Source organism: Peromyscus leucopus, chromosome X (genome assembly GCF_004664715.2).
Source record: "Peromyscus leucopus breed LL Stock chromosome X, UCI_PerLeu_2.1, whole genome shotgun sequence".
Lineage (NCBI taxonomy): Eukaryota > Metazoa > Chordata > Mammalia > Rodentia > Cricetidae > Peromyscus > Peromyscus leucopus.
In genome coordinates this window covers 94396318-94408906 of record NC_051083.1, presented here as the reverse complement: position 1 = coordinate 94408906, position 12589 = coordinate 94396318, and the positions used below count along the sequence as shown (strand labels likewise).

The following is a 12589-nucleotide window of genomic DNA, read 5'->3' as shown; positions in this document are numbered from 1 at the left end:
TTCCTTTCGATGGATTAAGCATGGAGTTGCTGTGCTGATATATATGAGCTGAGTTCTAAGTTGGCTGGTGTGTAGGAAGTAAGAAAAGAGAAAAGCAGGGTTGTTCGCATCGCTTGAAAGACAGTAAATCACTCGGTGTAAGCTAATGTGAATGGTGGACAACAAGTTGGGACTAAACGTGTGAGGGTACACTATCGAACTCTCACAGAGAGTTATTGCAAACTTGGCCCTCTTTCGTGCTGGTGACCCGCACTCGCCGCAAACGATATTGAACAGACAACAGCGGTCATCAAACCCGCGCCTCCATTTCCATGCGCAAAAGCTTAGCCACAGCTTTCAGAAGTATAACCCAGAACGCCTATCCTTAGCCTATTGTGTCTGATTCCCTTGACACAAAATACTGCAAGGCTTTTATTCGGCTTATTTCTGTGACAGCTTATGTGCCAATAGTCAGGAACTTCGAGATGCAGGGGTTAAGTGACAAATTCTGACACAGAAAATTTTTACCAGGTGCCAGGAAGCCAGGGAAAGAAAAATGAGCAAATCCTTTGAACTGAAGTCTCACTGCTGGGTTATCTTACACTCTCATAACAACCAATCCCATTATCGGATGTCTTAATGCAAGGTCTATTGGTGCCCAGAAGTGAGGAACTCACACCCACACCAGTTTTTTTGTAGAATTGGGTAATGAGGTGAATGGTATACTATATTGTAAAGAAAAGTAATAATATGTAGAGTATCGAGCAATTTGGAAGGTACCGGCTATCCGTGAGACAATTTCAATTTTAAGGGGATGAGCCAGGGCCTTCTTAGATTACTAGTTGTGAGTTCAAAGGATGTAAGGGCCCCTGGAGATGCTATATATTAACACAGAAAGTGTGTGACTCTTAATCGTAACATCAAACAAATAAATTTACTAAACAAATATAACCGAACTAAGTCTATCATCACAAAAATATAAGAGGAGGATCTAGAATCATGATCGCACCTCTGGGTAAGTAAAATCGTGCACTGTCGCAACAGAGCCAATGAGGGCATCCGAGTGGTGGCTATACCAGCGCTATGGTGAAATTTCCAGCGAGCCACGATAAGAATTGCTCACAGTAAGTAAGTAAAATGCATTTATCGGTAGTAATATGCACCTATAATCCATATTGGGAAGACAGAGACCTGTAGAGGATGAGGACACCCTAGGGGAGATGGGATTGCAGGCACTTCTGGAAAACCACAAAGATCTGCAGGTCCAGCTTTGAGGAGCGCAGCACTGTCTCACATTAATATCTCAGTAGGTGTTCTGGACTAACCGGGCACCTTAGGAAGATAGTGCTAGTACATACTAACTGTGAGTGAATCTAGTGATAGTGCACACGAATGTCCATAGCGACACACAACAACACACACACGAGCACACACCACCAACGTGAATACACTGGCAAATAGACCACTCTATGTGACATTTGATCGCCTGCGCCCATTAAGAGATGCTCTGGGGAATAGTGGGACAGCACGATAGGGTCATCCAACGAAGTGGAAATATAGAATTGCGAGCACTTTGGGTCACAGGATCAGTTCTAGGATCATGAGGGCTACATAATAACAACATATCTCAAAAAAAAAATACATGCTAACAATTTTTTTTGCACCAACTTTTTCCAGTACTGGCTATGGAAGCCAGGGCCTTGTACACAACAAGCACTCTTCCACTCAACTGTGACCCTGGCCCCATTTTTATAACACTTTTGTTTTTGTTTTGGATGCAGGTTTCATCATATAGCCCTGGATGGTCTCGAACTCACTATGTAGACCAGGCTGGCCTCAAATTTGTAGTGATCTTCCTGCCATAGCCTCCTAAGTGCTAGGATTATATATATATTTTATGCCACTGCCTCTAACTTTCAACAGCATCTTAAGAAAAATTCACAACAAGCTTAAGAAAAAAAAAAATCTGATAGGTGTTCACAGTTTCCTTAAGATCAAAATACATATCACCATGATTCTAAGGATCCCATCTGTGCATTCTAAGGATCCCATCTGTGCCTTAAACAAACAGAGCCCCCAAATGTGACAGGGCCCACATAGAACCTACTGAAGAGAACTGCAAAGTGCTACAGAATCACCTCTCAGCTCTAGGAACTCCGTCTAAAGGGACAGATTTGGGGATTTGGGCAGGGGGTGGGAAGAGTAAGTTTGCATCCAAGACCTAAATTTCTCTCTGGAGGGTCTCAAAAGAGTCTGAATTAACAACTTTGGAAATGTAACTAAGACTACAAGCCATCATCTCTGGTTCCCTCAGTTCCCCTTTGCTCCTAGTTTCTCTGAAACTAAGTCTGTTCGAGACAGTTTCTCTGTTAGTTTTGCGCTTCTGAGCTCACTAGAGGTGCTCGAATACAGAGATCCGCCTGGCTCTGCTGAGTGGGATTAAAGGCATGCGCCACCACCACCCGGCTACCTGAAACTAAGTCTTAAGTTTCAGCTCTATCATATCCGATAGGGCAAACCACAGCCAACTTATTTCAATAGTTATTGAACTATCTGGTTCTGGGGAAATCTTGATTAACTGGCTGCTAAGGACAACCAAATATTTTCTGATGACTGCCACATGAATACCTCATCTTAATTTTAAAGTGAGTGAATACGAAAGAATCCAAAAGACTTTTGCAAAATGACCTCTTCTAATTTATTTTAACTACAAGATCCATCCAAATCCTTCCTGCTACTTGTTTTTATGCTGAAACAACTGTGACTGATGCCTCTGGGGATTTTCCAGTATGCCCCTACTTCAAAAATTCACTTTCAGAAAAATCACCTTCAAGTTTTTAAATAATGAATTAAAAGGACTAGCAAGATAACTCAGCAGGTAACAGTGTGTATTGCCAAGTCCAGTGACCTGAGCTTGGTCTCTGTGGTGATATTATGTTCCCCAAAATATATCATGCACCATAATAAATGTATCTGGGGTCAGAGAACAGAACAGTCACTAGACAGACATAGGGGCCAGAAAATGGTGGCACTCACACCTTTAATCCTAGCCTTTTGGAGGCAGAGATCCACCCGGATCTCTGCAAGTTCAAAGCCACACTGGAAACAGCCAGGCATGGTGACACATGCCTTTAACCCTAGGAAGTGATGGCAGAAAGCAGAGAGTTATATAAGGCGTGAGGACCAGGAACTAGAGCTGGTTAAGCTTTTAGGCTTTTGAGCTGAGACCCATTCAGATGAGGACACAGAGGCTTCCAGTCTGAGGAAACAGGATCAGCTGAGGAACTGGCGAGGTGAGGCTGTGGCTTGTTCTGCTTCTCTGATCTTCCAGCGTTCACACCAATACCTGGCCCCGGGTTTGTTTTTATTAATAAGACCTTCTAACAATTGGTGCTACAGGTATCCAGGCCCCTCATAGTTGAAAGAGAGAATGGATCTCCACTATGGTACAGAGTATACACACTCACATGCATTCTCTCTCTCTCTCTCTCTCTCTCTCTCTCTCTCTCTCTCTCTCTCTCTCTCTCACACACACACACACACACACACACACACACACACACACACAGAGAGAGAGAGAGAGAGAGAGAGAGAGAGAGAGAGAGAGAGAGAGAGAGAGAATAAATAAGTAATAAAAAAATAACTAGTGAGGATGTAACCAGGAAACTAAAAGCAAGCCAATCTCACAATGACAAGTATTGCATGCTTTCTCTCATATGTGGAATCTAGAGAGAAAACAATTAAGGCATGAAAATGAAACTGGTTATGGGGGTAGGGTGAAAGAGGACAAAGGAGGTGGGGAGGAGGGATAAGGAATGGTAACAGAGAGTCTGGAGAGATGGCTCAGTGGTTAACAGCACTGTGCTGCTTTTGCAAAGGACCCAAGTTTAGGACACATGTCAGGTAGCTCACACCCATCTCTAACTCTAGCTCAGGGGATTCAATGCTCACTTCCAGCTCCTGCAGGCACTACACTCATGTGCACATATGCATGTACACACAAACATACATACAAATATAATAGTAAACACTAAAAAATAAAATCTTTTCAAAAAGGAATGGTAATAGAGAAAGTGACTATGGTCAAAATATAAACAATGTATGGAATGTCACAATAAAACCTACTACTTTGTACAATTGATATATGCTAATAAAATGTGGATTTATCCCTTAAAAAATAATAAGTCTAGATTAAGAAGTATGTATAGAGTACTCGCTGGGCACAGAATCAGAGCATAAGAATTATAATCTCACATCTAGACTGCTTGACCCTGGACAAATTATCTCACTGCCATGAACCTCAGTTTTCTCACCAATGAACTAGAAATGATGATAGTGCACAGAGAAAGCAGGACGAATAGCCAAAATTCTGGCAGGAATGCAAGAAGCTCCAAAACCTTCTCTAGCACTTTCCAGATCCTCTCCAAAACACTGGCACAGGACCTGTGAGTCTGCACAGTGAGATTAACAAGAGCCAGGAATTTCAGAAGCTTGATAACATGGGAAATTGGACTTTTACTTGAATGTCTGAACTGGTGTCCATCCAAGATCATTCTACAGAGGTCCATGAAGAAGCATGCATATGTCCCAGAGAAAATAAGAACAAGAATTACTAGAAGGTTCTTAAATAATGAAGCCGCCCTCTGCGGAAGCTAATTTAAGGATTTCTTCATTATCAAATGGACATACTCATTGAACAAAACCCAAAATAGTACTAGCTTCCTCACTGAGCACTTCCTTTAGGTCACTTATATCCTGAGCTAGATGGGTATTTTAAAATAGTTAAGAAACAGACTGATCACCACACCCTTCTTCCTGTTTTCTTTGTCAGCTTTTCAGTTTGTTTTGTGTATTTCTTTTGTTTTATTTATTGAAACAGGGTCTTGCTCCATAGTCCAGGCTGGTTGGAAACTCAGTATGCAGGCAAGACTAGCCTCAAACTCACAGCAGTTCTCTTACCTCAGCCTCCTGAGGGATGGGATTGTAGGTGTATGCCACCACGGCCGGCCACAGCTTTTTGTTTGGTTTGGTTTGTGTTTTGAGACAGGGTCTCTCTAGGAAGTTTTGGTTGTCATGTAGTTCTCTAATAGACCAGGCTGGCCTCAATGTCACAGAGCTCTGCCCACCTCTGCCTCCTGAGCACAGGATTACCATCATGCCAGTTTAGAGCCACAGCTTTTTTATCTGACATTATCTGATATTTTTAACGACCCATTCCAACAGTAGTCAAAATGGAAATTCTAAATGATACATCTGCCCCAGGTTAGTTCTGTGCCCGGAAAATAACTCTCGTTTGGTGAGTCATAAGGAAGTATCAGCTCTTTCCTTCTCATGATGGGCTTGGTTGACTTTTTAGCCCACCACTTGAGCTGTTAGAAAGCAATTTGGGATCTGCAGTTTTGTTACTGAATGTTCTTAAACCAGAGCAACAAGTGATATGGCAGATGTCTCTGAAACCATCTGTAGAACAAATGGAACTCACCCCTTCCCAAGTGTCTACAGATAAGGGCCTGAGCCAGCATCATCTGTCCACAGCGCAGCATACATCCCCAGCCGGCATCAGATGAAGGGCCTGTTCCCCCTGTTGGCAAAATGGTATGGGCATGAAAATGTGTTCCCTAAATTAATCTTTTCTCAATCATATTTGAAACTACAAACACATATACATGTACATGAACTCTGAAAAGAGAGACAATAAATACACTTAGAGTTCATACAGGGTTTGAATATAGAAGTGAAACTTGTAAAGGCAATGCCAAATCAATAGAAACAGATTCTACAGTCGAAGACAAAGCAAACAAATGAACTAAACGTGCTCCTTGGGTTTCTTGCTTGAAGACTTCAGAGCATGCATGCTATTTTGGTAAGTGACCATCATGGATAACTAGCAACAAGGAGATTACCTTGACTAAAGCACAAATACTACCACCAAGGATAGACATCAAAATGATCAAAGACATATGAAAGGCTCTTGACTATTCTAAATGTAGTTAGTGAAGTTCAAAACAACAACAAATAGATGAAAGAACCCTATATTAGGCAGAAGACTGATATCTAGTTATACAAGCTAAGCCTCATCTATACATTGAGGATAATAGCACATACTCTGCCTACTATCAGTGGGCATTATAAGAATTAAATGAGAAAATATTTAACAGTTCTAGACCCCACATAGGATACTTGGTATTTTGAATATGGTCTTACATAAAATGCTATTAATAAGTTAGAAATGTATTATGTCTTTAAAATATACAAAGCCAGTTAATAAATGAGACCATGGGTCCCATTTTAAGATGATTTGATGTAAAGTTAAAGTCACACATGTGGCCAGGATGAGTTCTACTAGGGTCCTATTCAAAAGGACCAACATAATCAGATACGTTGATTTTGTTTTCCAACTCAGAAGTATGATCTCAGAATACTAGTTTCAAAAAAGTGATCACTCTTGACAACAAGTAGGCCAAGTTATCCTCCCTCATCCCAACTGCTTTGTTGTAGGGACTGAAGCAGTATTGCTATGTCAACACTAAGGGGAGTGAATGGATTTTGGAGCTGGAAGGCTCTTGCTAATGCTGGGATTAAGGTTAGATCAGTGCAGAAAAGGTAGGGTGAGGGCCACATAAAGACAAATCAGCTCTTTACAAACACTGTCAGAGTTGACTAAAAAGTTGCCGAGCTTTGTAAAGGTCTCTTCCCCCAGTGAACTTTAACAGTTTAGGACCCCAGGACACTAAAGATTATTCTTTTGTGTTACTACTGCTTATAAAGCAAAGAAAATGTTTGTGTGGACTTCAGTTTGGGCCCATCACAGAAAGGTTAATTTCACTCCAATTACTAGGTCCAACCTTGGTCAGACAAGGTTCTTTTTTAGGAGAGTAACTTCCACCACTTTTAGACTCTTTCCCCATCTTTCCATGACACTAGGGGATGACTACACTGCTCACATTTTACAAATCCTCTCAGATGGAGCAAACGCACTTATCGAATTGTCCTTTTCTTTTCCCCTAAGTGGCAGCTAGGGACAGACTAGGATAAATTCTAAGGAAATCTCTCTTAATTTATCTCTGAATGTTGAAATGTTCTCATTTTATGAGAAAATAATAGAAGAAATTCTTTTCTTTCCTTCAAGGCCCACGCTTCTTTAATAGTCAAATAGTACCATATAGCAGTGAAAGGTAATTTAATAGCTAGATATTACCCAATTAAAGCTGATTTGATTTTTTTTTAAATACCATCTGTCGCATGAACACTTGAAGGTGGGTCAAAATGACTAACGGTTTAACACTACAACGCCATGGAACCACATGTGATGGGCTACTTCCATAATGACAGTTTTGGATAAAATGGTAAACTTACCTGCTCCCCTAAATCAAATTCTTTGCCACAGTGAGCTGTTAATTCTGAGGTTTCTGTGATGTCATTGATAACCTCAGGCAAGCTATCTACAAGGAAGAGAGCACAGCACAACAAATGATATACCTACCAATCGGTGAAAATTTCCTTCTGTATGTAAACCATAGACGAGCACTTATATCAGACAACAGCTTAGATTTTTCTGTAATTAAATGTGAAATTAAAATTAAATCACCATATCCCATCTTAAAAAAATGCCTACATTTGACTTCTATGCCAGCAGCAAGCTTATTTTCAGATAGCCAATCAAACGAATGTTATAGAACTAGGGAAATTCACAGGCAACCTAATCTCATTTGAGCCTAATAATTTCAATATTTCTCTTTACCTTCATTTTCACCAGCGCTACTCTACAGGTTCTTCTAATGATATTAGATGCTTCCTGACTCCTTCTCAATGATTTTCAAGATCCCAACAGGTATTACCACTGAGGTCATGCCCAAATGACAAGAAATAGGAAAAGCAAGTATCTTAGATAATCCACTAAGGCAGTCACCTCCAGCCTGAATGACGATAGTATCAGTGCCCATCGTCTATTATCTAAAACCAGGAGTTCATATGTTTGGAGGAGGTTCATGTGCAGAAACAGGGGTACAAATGCATACATTTAACTAAAAAGGAAATGCTCCTGCAAACTGTATTAAGAACTTTATCCATAGTACCTAGGGTCCTATTTTCATATAAGTGAATGTATAATAACACAAATATCTTGCATACCTTTTCAAAGCATATTTCTTGCATTCTATGATGCAAATTTCCTTCAATCACTACAATTATGGCTTCTTCATTTCTTCCCATACTTGGATATGTTTCTGTCTTCTCTAGTCATCCCTCTCCCTCTTAATATCAACATGCAATGTGTATTCAGTATAGCATCTATATTCATTGTATTTTACCCATAGTTTCTAATATCATCTCTTTGAGTAAATAAAAAAAATAGAGCTGTATGTATTTTTTTTCATTTTGTTGTCCCCATTGCCTAGCCCCCATTTTGGGAGATGGATAATGTTTAAAAGTAAGAGTTCTTGGGCCTTGAAAAATGGCTGAGTGGTTATGAGCACTGTCTGCTCTTCCAGGGGACCTGGGTTCAATTTCCAGCACCCACATAGTGGCTAACAGCCATCTGTAGCTCCATTCAAGGGCATCTAATGCCATCTTCTGGCTTCCTAGTGCACAGACCTGAATATAGGCAAAATACTCATACACATAAACTAAATAAAATTGAAAAAAAAATGAGTTCTCTTCTTGTCTTTTAAAGCACTACTTTCAACAGGATCTAATGTACTCTAAAATGGCTTCAGAATTGCTGAGGATGATGTTAAATTTCTGATTCTTCTATGTCTATCTTTCCAGTGCTGAGCTAACAGGCATGGCCGGCCACCAGTCCCAGTATATGGGGTGTTGGGGGATTGAATCCAATACTTGGTGCATGTTAGGTATTCTACCAACTGAGCTACAGACCCAGCCCAAGAGTATGGTGACACATTCTTATAATCCTCATACTCGGAGCCTAAGGCAAGAGAATTGCAAAATCAAGGCCAGCCTGGGCTACAGACTGAAACCTTGTAGCAGGGGTGGGACTTAACTTGAGTCTGCTACCTACTATATATATAAATTTATTACTCAAATTTTCTGAGTGTCTGTCCTCTCATATGTAAAATGAGGAGTAGCAATACCTGTTTCATTGAGGAGATGTGAGTATCCAACAAGATAATTTGAATAAAGTTAAAATATACACATACACACACATTTATAAAGCACTTAATTGATAATCTAGTATGCAGTAAGTTTATGCCAAATGTTGCTATTATTATATGCCTGACCCTTTAAACATTCACACAGGTCATGCTTGCCTCTTCAGGCGCTATACGTCCTTCTAGCTTGGCTCTATGCTAGGGAGGAATTTGACAAACAAAAAATTCAGTTTGAACGGCATTTCCCAGCCAGGCATAGTGTCAAATGCCTGTAATCCCAGCACTTGAGAGGCGGAGGTAGGAAGATTGCTGTGAATTTGAGGTCAGCTTAGTCTACATAGTGAGTTCTAGAGTTCTAGGTAAGCTTGAACTATAGGGTAAAACCCTTTCTCGGGGGAGGGAGAGGGAGAGAAACTAAGTATCTGAATAAGGGCATATGTGGCACCCTAGACTTTCTTGTTGTTTGGAAAGTAGAACTAGAAAAGATCCTCCTCAAGCCTTCACTTTAAGTCCTGGAAAAGGAAGGGAAGATTCAGAAAGAGAAAGCCCCTTTCCCAAGTTAGAGTTAAACAAAGTCTCCCTAAGGGGTGCAGTGGTTCTCAACCTTCCTAATGCTGCAACACTTTAATCCGGTTCCTCATTTTGTGGTGACCCCCAACCATAAAATTATTTCATTGCTACTTCATAACTGTAACTTTGCTAGTTATGAATCATAATACAAATATCTGATATGCAAGATATCTGCTATGTGACCCCTGTGAAAAGATCATTTGTCCTTCCAAAGGGGTCGTGACCTACAGGTTGAGAACCACTGGGCTAGAGTTAAAGTCTCCCTAATGGTTAGCTTCATGATCTCTCTACTGTTCACAATAAAACACTGGGGCAGGAAGAGCAAGGCCTTACTTCTTCTCCTGCCCTTTAATCAGCTTCCTCCTATCTCTTACTCTATGCTAAGGACTTCTATACATCTCTCCTTGGGAAGTAATACCTCTCGGAGCTGCCTCTTTCCCAGCTCAGGCTGTATACAGATGTAGAGTCCTTATCAATTTCAGAGCACTGGGTCTTTTCCACTCTTTAAGAATGCTGTGGTAAGTGGGAAAACTCGAGCCTCCTTTCCATCTACTGCAAATAACTAGAAGTTATATACAAAACCAGAATCAACTAGGACGGTGCAGTCATTACAAGGAGATCTGAAAGAGAAGATTTCTTGTGTCTGATATTGTTTCTGAAAGCCGTGGCTTATGTGGAAGTCCTTGGGTGTTTTGTCTAGAAGCATGAAGATATGATAAGAATAAGAAATATATAGCCCAATGACTAGATACTGGTTAGTAATACTATGAATAAAGGCATGTTTTTTTGAATCTCAAGTCTTCTGGAATGGGAGCAGGGCTTCTTTACAGAAAATAATAAAAATACATTGCTTTTGCAAATTGTGCAAATAAAATCCCATATCACGTAAATGCTTGGTTAAGGCTTCTCGAGGCCTTGGAAAGCTGTGCAACAACAAGCAAGGTAATCTGCCTCAGAGTAGTGTTAGCCCTTATCAAGACAATGTTTTGTCAACCCAAGAAAGAAAATGAGAAACCCTTAACCCCAGGCACCCACCTCAGCTGATCAGTGCTGCCCAGCTTACCTGTTTAAGAAGATGCTGCTTCCCCAAGATCCATACCAGCTCATCTGTATCCGGGAATTCTTCTAGGTAGTCAGTGAAAATAGTAATCTGGTTTTCATACTTGGACATAACTAAAGGAAAATGAATGAGCACAAATATAATTTCATAGATAGGGCTTATTTCTATGATTCGCTGATTTCTACCATTGCCCTGAAAGTAAAAAGGTCATCGGCTTGACTCCAAAAGAATATTTAAATAAGTGGGCACACAGCAAGCACTTTACTGAGCTACTTTCTCAGCCTATTTGTGACCTATTTCTCATGGTTCCATTTAAAATGATATCTGAAAAGCCACATGCCCAGAATTACTTTAAAATTCTTTCCTTTCATGAGCCTCCTTCATAAATATCCACTTACCTAGCTTCTCCCCACAAAAGCAGACCAAGGTAAGACAGTAATGGCTCCTGTCTGTTCACAGAGAATACGGCGAGCTTTCTATGGTGAGATTTCCAGCAGCCAAGACCTTGGAGGGGGCTGTGACAAGCCTGGAGAATGTACTATTGTCAGGATGATAACACTGTAGCTAGAAGACTCGATATTTTTACAGTGCTTTTATTTTCCATCTTACTCACATATGGCTCCTACAAAGAAGGCTCTTGAGGCTGACTATAAATAGAACTTGTTCTTGAGATTCACAAATGGCTATTGTGATGTTGTGATATAATAAGAACTATATATTTGCTCGCTGTCCCCGTTTTCTGGCACACAGCTCTGAAAATCCCTGTAATTTCCTGAGCACTGGGATGTCAGATGCATCTCTTTTTTTGTTCTAGTATTTGGTCTTAAATCCTAGTTCCAGACATGGAGCTCCTAATCCCTTGTAATTTCATAGGTTATATATAAGGGATGATTCCTATTTCTGATTATTTCTTGTAACTGAATAAGTAACGGTTAATTCTGACTTATCAGGGATAAATTCTTCAGTCTTAATATGTAAGACCACTCTTTCAGCATACTGAGAGTCAGTAACTATGTTGAGAAGTTCCGAAAAGTCCATTAATACCATCAGAATAGCATACAATTCCGATCGATTTTTGAACAGAATTATAAGGACTTTGAACCACTTTAATTTCATTTTCTGATTTGTAACCTGCCTTTCCTTGTTTGTTTGCATCTGTATAAAATGTAGAACTGAAGAGTACCTTCAGTTCTAATAAGACCATTCTTGGTGAGCACTCAGATGGGTCTAGTCACCCGCAAGACTCAGCAGTGATTAAAAGTATGAAAAATTCATTCCACCCCACACCCTGCAGGAAGGGGAGAGAGGATAGAGATTGAGTCAAAAATAGCTCATGTCTACATGATGAAGCTTCCATAAAAAATTCTTGCGTGCTGGGATTTGGGGAGTTCTGGATATGTTAAATACATACTGGTGCCTGCAGAGGAAATAGAAAGCTTCTTGCCTCTCCCACTTCCCATACATATCTTCTGTTTGGCTATTTATCTGCATCCTTTGCAATTTTTTTTTTATAATAAATGGGTAAACGTCAGTAAGTACTTCCCTGAGCTCTGTGAGCAGTCCTTGCAAATGATTAAGCCACAAGTGGGGAGGAATTTGGGACAGTAGTAATAGGAACCACGCTTTATAGTCAATTAATCAAAAGAAAAGGTCACAACTGGTATCTCAAGTGTGGGCAATCTTGTCAGACTGAAATCTTACCTATAGGATTGGACCCTAATGCTAGGCAGATGGACACCATAAAATTAAATTAAATCATCAGACACACAGTTGGTGTTTGCTAAGGAATTGGTATGCTGAGAACCTGTGGGACGTTTACCCACCACCCCCACAGTTCCCCAGAGTTTTCTTGAGTGCGAGCAGCAAGAAATAT

At 40.3% G+C, this 12589-nt stretch overlaps 1 protein-coding gene across 1 annotated transcript in view; it reads right to left on the bottom strand.

Moving 5' to 3' along the window:
* Atg4a (autophagy related 4A cysteine peptidase) overlaps window positions 1-12589 on the bottom strand; it is a 62413-nt gene that overhangs the window by 18081 nt on the left and 31743 nt on the right. The window contains exons 3-5 of the mRNA XM_028876902.2: window positions 10723-10829; window positions 7463-7538; window positions 5386-5560 (exon numbers count right to left, since the gene is read on the bottom strand). Coding sequence (XP_028732735.2) covers window positions 5386-5560; window positions 7463-7538; window positions 10723-10829 — 358 coding nt within the window. The remainder of the gene's footprint in view (window positions 1-5385; window positions 5561-7462; window positions 7539-10722; window positions 10830-12589) is intronic.